General features: G+C 41.3%; 1 protein-coding gene across 9 annotated transcripts in view; it reads left to right on the top strand.

Moving 5' to 3' along the window:
* Positions 1–15,150, top strand: part of LOC135396691 (neutral alpha-glucosidase AB-like) — a 29,183-nt gene that overhangs the window by 5,272 nt on the left and 8,761 nt on the right. For 2 of the 9 annotated variants that reach the window (XM_064627798.1, XM_064627802.1), the window contains exons 6-16: positions 964–1,113; positions 3,169–3,183; positions 4,346–4,360; positions 4,449–4,586; positions 6,949–7,042; positions 7,410–7,506; positions 7,568–7,672; positions 7,752–7,827; positions 10,496–10,669; positions 11,870–12,247; positions 14,917–15,105. In XM_064627798.1, coding sequence (XP_064483868.1) covers positions 964–1,113; positions 3,169–3,183; positions 4,346–4,360; positions 4,449–4,586; positions 6,949–7,042; positions 7,410–7,506; positions 7,568–7,672; positions 7,752–7,827; positions 10,496–10,669; positions 11,870–12,247; positions 14,917–15,105 — 1,431 coding nt within the window. The remainder of the gene's footprint in view (positions 1–963; positions 1,114–3,168; positions 3,184–4,345; positions 4,361–4,448; positions 4,587–6,948; positions 7,043–7,409; positions 7,507–7,567; positions 7,673–7,751; positions 7,828–10,495; positions 10,670–11,869; positions 12,248–14,916; positions 15,106–15,150) is intronic. The other 7 variants (XM_064627804.1, XM_064627799.1, XM_064627803.1 and 4 more) reach the window with 7 other exon arrangements.

Below are 15,150 nucleotides of genomic sequence, written 5' to 3'. Positions count from 1 at the left end.
AAAAAAAGAAAAAGAAGATGGGAGGTCACCTCGGTGCTGCTTTAACCACTGTACACAGTTTCGCCTCCCTACTGTCATTTCTGTTTGTGGAAAAAAATTAATTCGGGTACTTTTGAATAGCCCTCTTGTGCTTGTAGTATTGACGACTACAACTGATGTTCTTTGTGTGAATAGTGATGTAAAGAATAGTGATGTTCTGTCACTTTATTGTTGACTACAATAAGGTGAGAGTGATGTGTTCTTAAAAGACGAAGAAGTAGTAGAATAGAAGTAGTTATTGCATGTTTTTGCTCCAGTTTAGGGTATAAAAATTTTGCATTTGGAAGGAAACAAAAGTGTTGGAGATTTTTTCTGTTTATGCAGAAATGCAAATTTTGCAGAAACTTGTGGGAAAATGACACTCTGCAATTTTGTAACCACACAGTGGCAAAAGGGTTGTCGGAATGCATTCAGTTAGTTTCTTATCAATATACGAAGGTGAACATGAGCATCATGCTTGTGTGGACGGTGAAAAAAAATGGTGTTTTAAGTGCCAACTCAAGGTAAAGTAGAGCAGACCTGCTTTCTGCTGTGAGGCAATGCTCCATGTATATTTATATGCAGCTAAAGAACTTCGAGCATTTTCTGAGCATGCCAAGCATTTAGAGGCCATATGAATGTGCTACCTTGCTCTTCACTGTCCCGCACACCTTTCTGTGCATGTGTGGTTAACAAATAGTGCTGGGAGCGCGCCCACCATAGTATGTGGACGTGAATACATGTGAAGTGCACCTTAGCAGCGTGTTGATCACCCATGGCTTTTAGGAGATCACTTGTAGAAATGTTCTTCTGCTCCACATAAGGGTTGCAGCCACATGCACTGTATCAACGTTATGGCATGTTACAAAGGATGCATTGTGTGATGGTCGACTGTGTGATGCAGCTGTTCTCTCTTTTTCTTCCTCCGTTCCCATTGCATGGCAGCAGCAGAGCAATCCGTTCCTCGTAAGTGCACCCCGAAAGTTGCTTCATGCCACAGTGCATACCATCGTAAGCGTGATTGATCAAGTGGTGACAACGCTAGCACCTCCCGCAATGCAATTCCTGAGAGCCATTGGTGTTCTCGAGGAAACGGTAAGGGAGGCGCTAGTACTCGTTCTAAAGGGGTCGCTTGAGAAAGTGCAAGCTAGGAAATGGAATGTACGGTCGAGCCTGTTTTCCAACACATTGACAGTAAGCCCTTGTTATAACGAAGCGAATGGGACCAGAAAAAAGAATTTGATACAAGCAACAGCCCTACAAATGTGACAGTGCCGTGAAAAGAGTAACCGTAGCCAGGGAAATGGGCACCGTAAGAGACATAAGACAAGCGGCAGTGGTGATGAGTACCTCTGCTTCACAATATTTAACGATAAAAGGGATCAGCTGGGGTTTCCTTAACGTCTAAAAACAGAACTGCACCGTAAAACACTTTCAGAACCAATTATCATTCAGAATGGTGTTGTTTTCTTTTGTGATTCTTTGACAATGAGCTATATGCTTCTTCGTGGAAATTTGAATGCAGTACAATTTCGATGATACAATCACAGATTATACAAATTTCAGGACAATATAGTCTAACTCCTTTACAACGAAACTCGGAGATGAACGAAGGAAGTCACTGAAAAGGTTAGCCAGCTGACCAGCTGGCTATGTATTTGTCCTTTCTATGTGTTCCAGCCTCAGAACATCAATTGCCATCATGAAACTCAGCGGGCCGCGAAAGAAATTCGTAGTAAAGGTCACTTCGGTATAGAGGTTGTCCGCCATGTCCTATGGGGCTCTGACAAGACCGCAAAAGAAAATGTCTGTTGTAGTGGTGTTTTCGTTAAAAAGGTGTTCGCTCTAAAGAAGTTTGACTGTACAAATTTTTTTGGAAGTCCTGGCCGGAATGCCTAATGTCTAGTAGGATACGTTTCAGGATAGTACAAACAAGATATTTCATGTTTCTCAAGCATGAAATTATAAACAAACCTCTCTGGCTTGGCGAGTTTGACGAAAATGCTCAGCGCGCACAAAGTGGCAAATGTGTCCAAGGGCAAATATGACATTCCTCATCACGTTCTTGCGCCCATTGTTTTCTTTGATGCATAACAATCTGACATTTTGTTTCTCTGCTTAATTTTGAACTTTGGTACCCATGTGAGTCACAGCAATTATTATGCTAGGCCAGAATGCATCAAGATTGTTGCTTATGTGCTGTCCTGCTCGTGCGTTACTAACACTCTGGTGCTTGAACATAGATGCTCCTTGTGGCAGAATTTTTCTTCCATATAAGTTATTAGGTCATTGCGAAGTACTTGTGAATAGATGGTGTTATCGGGCTTATTGTCATGACAAGCTCCAATGAACAAGCTCGACTGTAGTGTGCCAGTTACTGGTGTCGCTGTTTGAGAAATACCTGTACTACTTTTGAGAAAGCTCTTAAGTGTTTTGCACTCTTCTTGATGGGCAAGAAATGGTGGCTAATCTGATAGCTTTAAAATTGCATGTTACTAAACTTCATTTCAGTATATGGTCATTTCAAAATTTACACTTTGACATATATCACTTTGGCCCCACAAGTACGCCAGAATTTTACTAAGTTGAATGTCACTACAACATATGTTCTTTTGATTTACTCGCAGAGCTAACACACTTCAAACTAAAAAAATGTAGTGCCAATCATAGAGAGGATACTTAACTATATAGGGATATATAGGGATACTATAACTACACAAGGAGATCCACGGTAAATCCATACTACGGTGACTGTGCAGTAGTGCCGACGGTAACATATTGCACATTGTACAATAACTTTGGCACCCATTTTCTTACAAATTTGACCACTAGTGGGTGCAGTGACACTGCCTACTGATCATGGAAAAAATCTTCCCACCAGCACTTTCTGCTTGCTCACATAGAATTTGTGTAAGCTTTAGAAGCTTTCATGACATAAAAGTGCTAAAAACAGGACAAACGCCAGACACACACAACAGCGAGTGCTCTGGCGGAAGGTGTATGTCTTGTGTTTGTCCTGTTTTTAGCGCTTTGACGTCATGAAAGTCTGTCACCAACAAGCCCAAAGGGATATTTTAATGAACTTCAGAAGCTGTTCTGTTGTAGTGTTCGGATTGTATATAGATTACCTTTAATTGACTCTTTCCTCAGGAGGACAACCTAGATGTAAGTTTTTGTTTTGTTCCTTTCGACTGCACTTTTCTACTGTTTACAAAGTACAAAATTGGTCGCAAGTCACCTGTAAATTTTACTGGCCTACTACCGCATTTACTCGCATATTGGACGCACTAGCATATTGAACATGCCCCAACTTGAGCGCCGAAATGCTGGCACTTTTTTTGTTCTCCGCACATTAAACGCACCCTGACTTTAGTAGAGCGACCACCTCATCTTGTGCAGCGCATCGCATCGCACTCACGTGGCCAGCTTGTATTGCGCAGTCAACAAGGTGCCGAGCTTGGTGCCAGGGTGATGAATAGAATACGGAACGGACATCGAAGAGTGTTTCGTCTAGGCTTGATAGAGCGGAACACCATTTGATGTGGAAGAATTCAGACGTTTGGTTCCGGGAAGACCACCGCGGATATCTCGGAATAAAACGGGGGTTAAGTGTACCTTACGTGTTGGGTTCCAATTTTCTCCTGTGTATTGAACGCACCCCCTGAAAGGCGCAATGTTTTTGGGTAAAAAATGTGCGTCTTATATGCGAGTAAATACGATACATAGCTTTCTTGTGCTGTTGCGAGAATTGTAATACAATTTGTTGGCGTAATAGTCACAATTTACTGGTAGTTGTCATTTAGTGTGCGTGCATACTTTTGTAATGTGGGAGCCTTTATTTGTTAAGTAGGTGTACTGTTTGCATCATGCATATCTGAAGTTTTGAAACACACTGAGTATATCTTTGCTGCAATATCGCATAATAGAACAGTGTGGTCGCAGGGAAGGCTAGCATGCTGCAAGCTTTGTGGTAGATCCCAAAGGATGCCATTGTTTGGTTACCATCATTACTAGGCGTCAGTTGCAGTACGGGTATTGTATAGGCACCAGGCAGAATGACTTGAAAGAGGGGCGGATTTCAGATAAGTGTGTGTTGCAAGTAGTGCACTCTACTGATAGAATGCTAGCAACTTGCAGTAGCTGCATAGAAACCCAATTCTAATAGCTGACAACTTGAAATAATTGGATAGTTGCACATTTGAATGATGATGTGCTGGAGATGTAGCCTACTGTTGTATGGCTACACAACTTATTAGTGATATCCCTGTAACTCAACTGAAGTTCTTCATTCTAATTATGGAACTAAAAACTTTCCTCCTTTCCCTAGGACAGTGCTACTACTGTAAGTTGTTTTAAACCCTCTTCTACACCTCTTGGTTTTGTGTGACTGTAATTATAACGATATCTCGAAATTGTGCTACTGATGGCAGAATGTATTGGAGGATCCTGAAGACGGTCATGCCAATGGAGATGAAGATGAAGCCAGCACAGCGCACCAGGATGAACAGCATGAGGAAGTCCATGAAAGTGATCTTGTTGAGGTTCATGAGGTTTCAGAGGATAATGAGGTGAGGGCTATTCTAGCCCATAGTGGGAGGTGTGACATCTGACTCTGGTTGGCATGAATTGGCATCACTTGCTTGTGTTACGATGCATTGCACCAAGCATCCAATCTGTTTGAAGAATTGTGTGGGGTGCAACCATTTGTTATTAATAGACACATATTTTTGCTACAGAGTTTATTTTGGACTGAACCATGTTTACCTCAAACCCCTACATTTAACCCTCTCCTGTTAACATGCCATTCCTACTGTTAGTGCTGGACTTAAGAAAGGTCAACCAGCTACAACATGAGGGGGAGGGGGTATATGTTTATTCACACAAAAGCTACAACGTGAGGGAAAAGCAGTCTTTATATCCTTTCCGGAATGTGGATGATGACTGCTCATAATTGCAGCACAGCTTCTTGCCACACCTTAGTCCATGTTTTCCTTCTTCCTACTTCCGCCATCACAGGCAAATGTCCATCCTGTCTGGTACCTTCCAGAGAAAGTCGCACCCTTCGAACTCTGCAAGCATACCCAGACCCTTAATAATTCCCAGCTCCATATCTCCTGTGAGCCTGAGTTTGCAGACATTCAATTGTGTACCTGGTGTCCACGCTAAGTGTGAACAGATTTTTTAAAAATATATATAACACTTTTTCCAAGATGAAATCAATTGCAATATAGCATATGCTAAAGGGCACTCCCTAGCAGGTCATTAGCAAAGTCCAAAGGCAATGACTTCATTAACTTTCATTAATTAACTTTTTAATTATAAAAGCTACAAAGTTGTCCCAATGAGAACATCTGTTCCTTTCGGTCACCTGATATCGTAGCCGTTTTCAGAACAAAAATCCGTTCGATAGATCGCCCGCAAAAAATTCGTGAAGGAACGCCATTTTTTTCCTTTATTTTGTTCATTGCGCTTCTTAGAAGACGTGTATTTCCTTCACCCCCAAGGGGAGAGGGGGAAGGAGCACAGTGCCGCCTCATGCGTCGAAGATGAGCTTTAACTTGCGGAAACAAAACAAAAACAAACGTATCGGGTGTCTCTATCGGAACTGGCCTTATCTTGGGTTGCATTTTGTGTTACCTTTTAATCTTTTTCCAGGGCGCGAGAGGCGATAGTGTGCTCTTTCTCCCTCTCACATTGGGGGTGAAAGAAAGACGCGTCTTCTAAGAAGCGCAATGAACAAAATAGAGAAAAAAATGGCGTTCCTTCACAAATTTTTTGCGGGCGATCTATCGAACAGAATTTTGTTCTGAAAACGGCTACGATATCAGGTGACTGAAAGGAACAGATGTTCTCATTGGGACAACTTTGTAGCTTTTATAATTAAAAAGTTAATTAATGAAAGTTAATTAAGACATTGCCTTTGGACTTTGCTAATGCCCTGCTAGGGAGCGCCCTTTAGCATATGCCATATTGCAATTGATTTCATCTTGGAAAAAGTGTTATATATATTTTAAAAAAATCTGTTCACAATTAGAAGAAGGAGTTTGCTTCAGAAGAAGCAGTTTGAATGACAAAAAAAAAAAAAAAAACATTCATTCGGCACCAGTGAAGAAAATGCTTACCTAGAAAAACAGCCCAAAAGTGGCATCAATTTGTGTTCAAATACTATTTTTCTATTTTCACAATTTGTAAAAAAAAACAAAGGAACAATGGGTATATTTTCTTCAATTCATTGCTTAGCAAATGGTGGGCCTTGTACAGTGAAAATTAATGATGCTGATGTCCAAACAAGTGGGTTATGGTGTTGATGTGATGGGCCTGTAAGGCCCACCGCAACGTGTTGTTCAATGATTTTTAGAGAAATGCTTACCTATGATACTGTGGTGTGAAAACTATACTTCTTTCCACAGAAGTATACAGTGTGTCAATATTATGGATTACATAAATCCACCAAAAGTTACATAATCTTGTGCATGGGATTTTGCTCTGCTTTGCACCAATTTTTCGGGCCTTGGGTTTCAACTTGAATCACTGATATTGGTCACCATTTGCTTGTCTGCTCTTGTTTTATCATTTTCGTGTTCTGGTTACTGGTTGGTTTGGTTACTGGGTGCTCCTTCTGGAACAAGCATAGTGCAAAATATTACATGTGTAGCATGCTCAATATTAATGATATGGTTTACGTTACAGACGTAGTTATTAGCACATAGGTTATCACCAATTTGTACATAATGTGGTGCCAAAAATGGCAATAATATGCCAAGGCTAAAGGCACTGCAAATGCGTCACTCAGTTGTCCATCACACAAAGCCCGGTCTCCTCACGTGAGTGCATGTTGCACAACCCAATATCTATTGTGGAAGTTGTCAACACAAATGCGTGTGTCCATAACATGTTGATACACGTGAAATACATGTGTGCTCATGTTAGGCAGAGAATGAAGTGAAACAACCTGCAGATGAAGAGAACATGGATGGTGCATGGGAGGAAACATTCAAGGGACATGTTGATTCAAAAAAGAATGGTAAGTGTGTTGAATACATTTAAAGCTCAGGTACTATTTTGTTTCATGTTGTAATTTTCAGGGTTTTTCTAAGGAGTTCACTGTTCTTCCTCCTTGAGTATCAATTTATAATGAGATGAGCAGCACACAGTCAGAATGATATTATTAATTTAGTGAGGCAAAATTTCTGTGCATGACACAAGTCGTCGTCGTTATAATAACATGGCTACCCAACTTCTGAGCATTCCAAGACATCTGTTGACAGAACTAGCTGCACCGTAGGAGTGTTCATTGAACTGTGCTTGTTGAAGTTTTTTGGTAAAATGCACACATTTATAGAATTTATCTCGGTAGCCAGAACCCTGTGAAACTGCTTGCCTTTACCTAGGTCCAATGTCAGTTGGGATGGACTTCACCTTTGAAGGGTTTGACCATGTGTATGGGATACCAGAACATGCGGATGCTTTTGCCTTGAGATCAACAGTGTAAGTTTGTAGACAAATATTGGTGTTGGTGTGCATGTGTCTGACTTGCATGCTATTCTAGTGGTTCCACAGACCCTTACCGACTCTACAACTTGGATGTCTTTGAATATGATGTCAACAACCCCATGGCCCTTTATGGAAGTGTACCGTATATGATAGCCCACAGGTAAATTCGTGCTCTGATAATGATTAAGTGAAATTGTGTTGGGTGTTTGTGCTTGAAGAGCTCTAACTTTTTCATGCAGTGAGTCGAGGACTGTCGGTCTTGTGTGGCTTAATGCTGCAGAAACTTGGATTGACATTGAACCAAATTCAAAACAGGTATGAAGAGAGTGTGTGTTTCCCATTAGATACTGACAAACTTTTAAAGTGCAAATGGTCTTCGCTTGTTGTCTTGGCAAGGCATGTTTTGTTAAAATACCAGAAGCCCAAAGGCATTCAGTTCATGTGTCTCATGGTTCCCACCGGTCCTTAAAACCCTTAAGTACCCTGGTATCTGAAAATGCCATTTTCAAGGTCTGGAAAACCCTGGAATTGTCCCACTGTCCTTCAAAGCCCTAATTATGCATCTTTTCCATATTCTCATGAAGCTGCTAGTGCAAATTCCACATTTCTGAAGTCAGGACTATAGATTTGAAACCACAGGTGTCAACACTTCATTGCAATAGGAATTAGAGGTGGAAACCAGAATTGCATGAAATGAATGGCGCTCTGCGTTGTTGTATAGGCGGTGTGCAGAACGACTGTCCCGCCACCATGCTGGAAACAACAGCCGGAAACGTTGTGGGAGTCGTACATGGCGACTGCATTGACAGATAGCGACAGATAGGGAAATCCACAAGGTGTGATACGGCTACCATGTCCGTTCACCACAGTGTTTTATGACAAAAAAAAAGTTACACTTCTCGCCACACATAATGCTGGAAATTAATTCTGTGGAAATCAGCGGCATTCGAGCACCCGATACCTCCGAACTCGCCTCCCTTACAAAAACCGCCCTTAGCATGAATGGCAGCAGCGACCTATAATCACAGTTTGCACTTCTTATTTTCTTTTACTTGCTTTCTTGTGAAGGAAGGAATATTCATCAGGCGTGGTGGACATTTTGGATCAACTGTGTTGTGGTCTTAAGGACGAAACTGTCAGCTAGCGTTGCTCCGGGACAAGCAAGCAAGTCAGACACGACCAACAATCTGTTCTGGTCCGTACCGAATGATCGCACTTCATCATCCTCCACCAGGACCATTTATTTTCGTCGGTTTCACGTGTAATATAGCGACAAAGAAATATAAGCGATAATATACCAAAGAGCAAAACCATAACAAAAGGAAAAACAAAAGGATGTGAGCTCGACCTGTTCGGTTCAACAAACTGCTCTCAAAGGTGTGTACTACCAGAAGTGGCAAAATGGAAATCATTTTGCAATTTTCTTGTTCTGGCAATTAACATATCTAATTTTGACTCACATTTTTCTCATGCAAGCCCACATTGAGTAATTCACAATAAAAATCGTAAGATGTGCTGCTGGACTAGCTATCTGACAAAAAAAAAAGAAAAAGAAAGTCATCAAACCTAGTACTTTTAGATAGTTAGCCCACAGCAAAGCTAACAATACGCAATGAGAAGGTTGGTAAATAGGACGCAATGAAATGTAATGGTTGGCACGCGTAAAATCGATCTAATTTGGCTAGTTGAACTTGCAAGTTAACGAAGTAAACATAGCATTTTCTAGTTGATCACCTTGTAGTCATAATGTACTTTTGCAATAGGAGCACTGCCATTTTTGCATTGCATCTGCGAGAATTTTACATATGAAAATTGTCGCTTCAGTAAGCGCACGTTGCGCTTCGCCTTCGCGTCAAGTGACGCGTTGTCGAAAGTGTGACTTTTTTCTATTCTTCTAGTTTAGTTAAAGGCATTAGTTCAGTTAGCGCGTGACATTAGCACAATCTACCGTAATGTATGGCAAAGGCTTTGTGAGTGTAAACCAACGCACACGCTCACCTTGTTGTCGGCCATCTTGTCCAGCACGTGTCTTCTGTTTTGCACAAACTTTGCACCACCACATGGTGAACGCGGAGGTCTGTCGCGTGTGAAAATGACGAAAAAGAAGTAGCGCGAGCCATTTGTACACTCAGGGGACAGAAAGTCCCGGTTTGACTTGAACACCCCTCGTAATACTATATTGTTTCCACTTTATCAATGGGAAGGGAAACTAAAGCGCGTTTACCTTTTGTAATAATCCCGGCTCTCACAACCATGAGTGTGCACATAATTCAAATTAACCCAGCATTCAGAATACTTGCAAAAGCCGAGGAATTTTTCATGGGTTCAGTAGTTTTGACAAACGAGAAAACATTGGGCGAGCTGCAACCAGCTGCATGTCATGGTATTGAGGTGGTTTGCCTTAATGCCAACGATCGCACGTGCACGCGCATGTTATGGTATGGGGTAAAAATTACTCACGTTTTATCCTTACTGAGACACGACTGCTCGAAAACTGAACACACTATATCTGATATGAGGCAATCCTATGAGAACGCTTCGAGGGAAGGTGAATGCAAACGGGCACAGCGTCGTCTGCTAGCGCCCAACATCTCCCAGAGCATTTTTGCAGTTTCTCCTCCATGGGGACGAGAAGCAGCACCGCTACAGGCACTGCACACTGCCTATTCATCCACCATCTTTTCTGTCGCATAGTCGTTTCCATTCAGGATTCATCCTTCACGTGAATTCATCAGTCACGTGACCTTTGCGAACGGATCACTATTATGCAGTCCCCATGTACTCTCTCGTGCAATACCTGTAGCTTATAAATATTTTTGTGAAAACTGTGTTTTACATCCCAGGCAAAATGACTGCTGAGCCTTAAAACGTCCTTGAAATACCCTTGAATTGTTGTTAAAAAATTCAGTGTGAACCATGGGTCTGTGTTGTCTTACCTGCCTTTTATTTCGAAACTTAGTTGGGCCATTTTGTTCCTTCCCAGGGCGTACTGTCTTCTGTCGTGGATTTCGTGAAACGTAGCCCACCGCCTAATAAACGGGACACACACTGGTTCTCTGAATCTGGACTCATTGACACCTTCTTTCTTCTTGGCCCCTCTGCAAAAGATGTCATGCTGCAGTATAAATCCATTGCTGGAGCTACACCGCTGCCCCCTGTAAGTATTGAACATGGTAGTTCGGAGAAATATTTGGGAAGTTGCAAGCCAGTTTTGAAGTTGCAAGGAAGGTGCAAGTTGCAAGATTTGGAACTGACTTGACGATGCTACATGAATTTGAGATGAGTAGTATCGAAGGTAGTATTTGCTAAGTTTCACTACGGACTAAAAAAATATTTATTTTATTTCGTATTATAAATCACCCTCGGACAAACAGACAACACACGAAATATAAATATAAATAAATATAAATGCTGCCTGTGAACATTACGTTCTTCCACAAATTTCCAAAAAGAAGCTGCAAAACTCCATCGATACGGATTCTCCAAGAGCCCTGTGTTTAATCTAAAGTGGGCGTCTTTCTCCTGGCAACAGCAAGCCATGTTTTTTTTTTAAATTCAAATACCCTATAGCGCAGCACATATGCATTAGAGTAGGGGGTGTAGCATGCACAGCGTACCATAATTTTCCAGCATCGTTAAGTGTACAATAGAGCAACAAGATGACAATAATTCCAGTTTCTAAGATGTATTCTAATGCTCTACTAAAACAATACCAAGAGGGACATATACAAACCATCAAGCTACAAACTTTCCAGCCAACAAGAACAAGACTATTTCAATAAGAATATTTCAATAACAGGTAGTTAGGAAATACTTATAGTACAGAAGGACAGACAATACGTTTATTTATTTATTTATTTGTGCAAACTTAATTGTGAGAAAGAAGTGTACTAAGGAGACTCGAAAATTTTTCAGTGTCTATTATATCCATGACTGCATTAGGAATCACATTTCACTGCTCATTCATTTGAGGGAAGAAAGAACACTGGGTAGTTTTGAACATAAAGTTCGTCAAATTCGTGGGATTCTTTGCAGCACGATTCTTTACAGTGCTGGACAAAAGTTTAGGGAACATGATCCGGCGCATCCCCTCCTCAGAGTGACTCTCTAGCAGCGAATGTTACCGTACGGACTTGCGAACAGGTGACTGGGACGTGATAGGCACGTGTCTAATTCCATATGGTCCCATGTGCTGCTAGTGTATCAACCTCAAGGACGAACGTGCCGGAGCATGTTCCATAAACTTTTGTCCAGCACTGTACAACTTAACCCTGAGAAACACTTGCAGAAACAAAGCTATGTACTTCATGATGTATTCGCATTTCAACATGAACATCAGTTACCTTTATCTCTGCAGCTCTTCTCAATAGCTTATCACCAAAGTCGCTGGAACTACAATGACCAAGAAGACGTTCGCAATGTTGACGGCAGCTTCGACAACCATGACATCCCTTATGATGCTATCTGGCTGGACATTGAGCATACTGATGGGAAAAAGTACTTTACCTGGGACTCCTTCAAGTTTCCAGACCCTGAGGTGATGATTCGCAACCTGACTGGAAAGGGACGTCGCATGATCACAATCATCGATCCCCACATCAAGCGCGAGTCTGGGTACTTCATCCACAGCGAGGCCACAGACAGAGGGTACTACGTCAAGAACAAGGATGGAAACGACTACGATGGATGGTGCTGGCCAGGTTCCTCATCTTATCTTGATTTCTTCAATCCAGAAGTAAGTACAAAGTTTCCAGTTGTGCAGGTTGCTTACAGCTCAGTGGCATTACCGCTTGAAACAAGTTGACTCTCCCAGACGCTGTCACTGAAGTGCTCTAGAAGATCTAGAGCACATTCTTCAAAGCAAAGTGTGAAGGGGCACAGTGCCGCCTGATGCGTCGAAGATGAGCTTTAACTTGCGGAAACAAAACAAAAACAAATGTATCTGGTGGCGCTATCGGAACTGCCCTTATATTGGGTTGCATTTTTTGTTTTCTTTTAATGTTTTTCCAGGACGCAAGAAGCGATAGTGTGCTCTTTCACCCTATCACATTGGGGGTGAAGGAAAGATACATCTTCGAAGATGCGTAGTGAACAAAATAAAGAAAAAAAACGCTGTTCCTTCACGAATTTTTTGCGGACAATCTATCGAACGGATTTTTGTTCTGAAAACGGGTACGATATCAGGTGACCTAAGGAAAAAGACGTTCTCACTGGGACAACTTCGTAGCTTTTATAATTAAAAATTAATTAACAATTTTTAGGTAGTCATTTGACGGTTGAGCAACAGGTGGCCAAGAATGTCCGCCGGCCCAGAGATGATGGAAGTGAAAAGATGAAGTCTATAGCCGTTATAGTTTTTTTATGAAAAATCTGTATCGAAAAAAAAAAGACACCCTGTATATTGACACTGCAACACAATTTTACAAAAATGATAAAAACGCCCAGTGCAGGGGAAACATATTGGAGAGGACACACAGATTAGTTTACGATGTTTTACTATTTTACACAGGCTATGTTACAATAAACATACAAAGAGCGAAAGATTATGCAGGGCATTTCACCTAGTATGTAAACAAAATTTGTCTGGTAATCTATCAATATATTTGTCAACAAGTTATGGGGTCGATGGTATTGCCTATAAGAAACTTTTGCTATAACCTGTGAGTACTTACATAAATTTTCAGCTGTGTGAAGTAGAATTTTCTTAATTGAGCTCAGAAATTGATCAGGTTAGCGTGACATGCTCTTATTTTTCTTCTTTTTTTAGAACTAGGAATGCAAATGTCTGATTTACCCGACTCCATCACGAAATACATTCCTTGCTACATCGACGATGGCTAAAAAATTGTGACAACCATTGCTTTGAGATTCGCAAATAGTCAACTGCGCTCAGCTCAGTTAATGCAGCAATGGAAGAAAAAAGAAACAGTGGAACGGTTGCTTTATTGCTACACTTTATTCTATCTCTATTCTTCCGTATCACCTCAAATTCCAGGAAATGTTTATCTTCTCATAATAATAAATGTGCTTGATGGCACCATGCTTTTTCGTTATTTTTTTCAAAATTTCCAGAAATATTAAAGCTCCATGAGCAACTCGCTCATTTGGGAACATAGCTTTATAGGCGGAAATGACAGAGGAGCGAATGAAGGATCGTTCAAAGAACCCCTACTCTGTCATGCCCCTGTTGTCCAAACGTGGAGATTGTCTCGTAATGTGTTTTCTGTCGTTATCTCCGCACATCGGCAGGCTGCATTAGTGGGCCTTCCTCTTGGTCAGCTCTTGGGGCACACGCAGGAGCGATGGAGTGATCGTGGTATGGCTTACATTTAGACTGTCGTGTTTATAGGTTTTATGTAGAGCTGTGCGAATATTCGAAATTTTCGAATATTTTTTGAATAGTACTGAAGCGAGGTATCGCTATCTCCCTCCTGCAAGTCAGCTTCACATCATTACATTCAAGTTGTAGGTGAAGTCCACTTTACACTGCTTACAGTATTCTGTCACTAAAGTCAACAACTTCTGTGATCCCATGGTTTACACTGTACTCTGGTCACTCCATGATCTAGTAAATATACTCCTAACTTTCAGTGTTATGTTCAGTAACAGAGGGTAATATGTGCAGCTTCTAAAAAACAGTACAGGAAATTCACAATGTAATGGAAATGGGGAGATGCACACAAAGCAGGCTGCATGGATCGTGTTCACTAACTCTCAATGCAGTTCATCCCAATAATGCAGTCTACCGTACACAACAAATAGGGACCCTTCTCTCATAATATGTCATGCTGGGAGCAAAGGCTAACAAGTTTGGAGCAGAACATCACCGAATGAGCAAAATATTTCACCATGAGGTATTCGAAATTATATTCGAATTGGGCCTTTTCTTATTAATCGAATTCGATTCGCCTTCTGAAGAAATTATGCAGATTCGATTTGCAATGGAAATTTAGCTATTCGCACTGCTCTAGTTTTATGGTTTTTGAAAATCGGGGGGGGAAAATCACGTTTTACTTCAGGAGCTGTAAAATAGGGTGAAAGTGGCCTATATGGGTATATCTCTGGTGGAAAACTAAAAAGTGTGCATCTCGCGCTTCAGCCGAACCGCGAGGTGCGTAACAGATGTGCTGAGTATGCAGTACTTAGCGTTTTTCAGTGCCTGTATTGGCACTTTGGCCAATTTGGCCTTTGGTTCTGGAATTTTTATGCTTTAGTCTAAGCGACTATGATGCAAATCCGGGGGGTACAAATGGGTTTTATGGGGTTTAGCCCTATAAAGCATGAGGCCCTACTAACATTCCATAATCACGACGTTCATACAATAAGCTTCAAGATACTATGTATTTGATATTTTACCACCATTGCTCGAACAGTGATGATAAGTTATGGTATGGCTCTTTGCAGGTGCGCCATTGGTGGGCCAGCAAGTTTTCCCTAGATAATTACAAGGGTTCAACAGAACTCCTGTTTACCTGGAATGACATGAATGAACCTTCAGTGTTCAATGGGCCTGAGGTGACTATGCACAAAGACTGCAAACATACAGGAGGATGGGAACACCGAGATGTGCACAACATGTATGGCATGATGCTGGTAAGTGACAAAATTTATACCTTTGTTGTTGTTTGCTTTTCCTTG

The sequence above is a fragment of the Ornithodoros turicata genome, chromosome 6 (assembly GCF_037126465.1).
Source record: "Ornithodoros turicata isolate Travis chromosome 6, ASM3712646v1, whole genome shotgun sequence".
In the NCBI taxonomy this organism is placed as follows: domain Eukaryota; kingdom Metazoa; phylum Arthropoda; class Arachnida; order Ixodida; family Argasidae; genus Ornithodoros; species Ornithodoros turicata.
The sequence above is the reverse complement of the archived record's forward strand: the minus strand, read 5'-3'. Positions and strand labels throughout refer to the sequence as shown.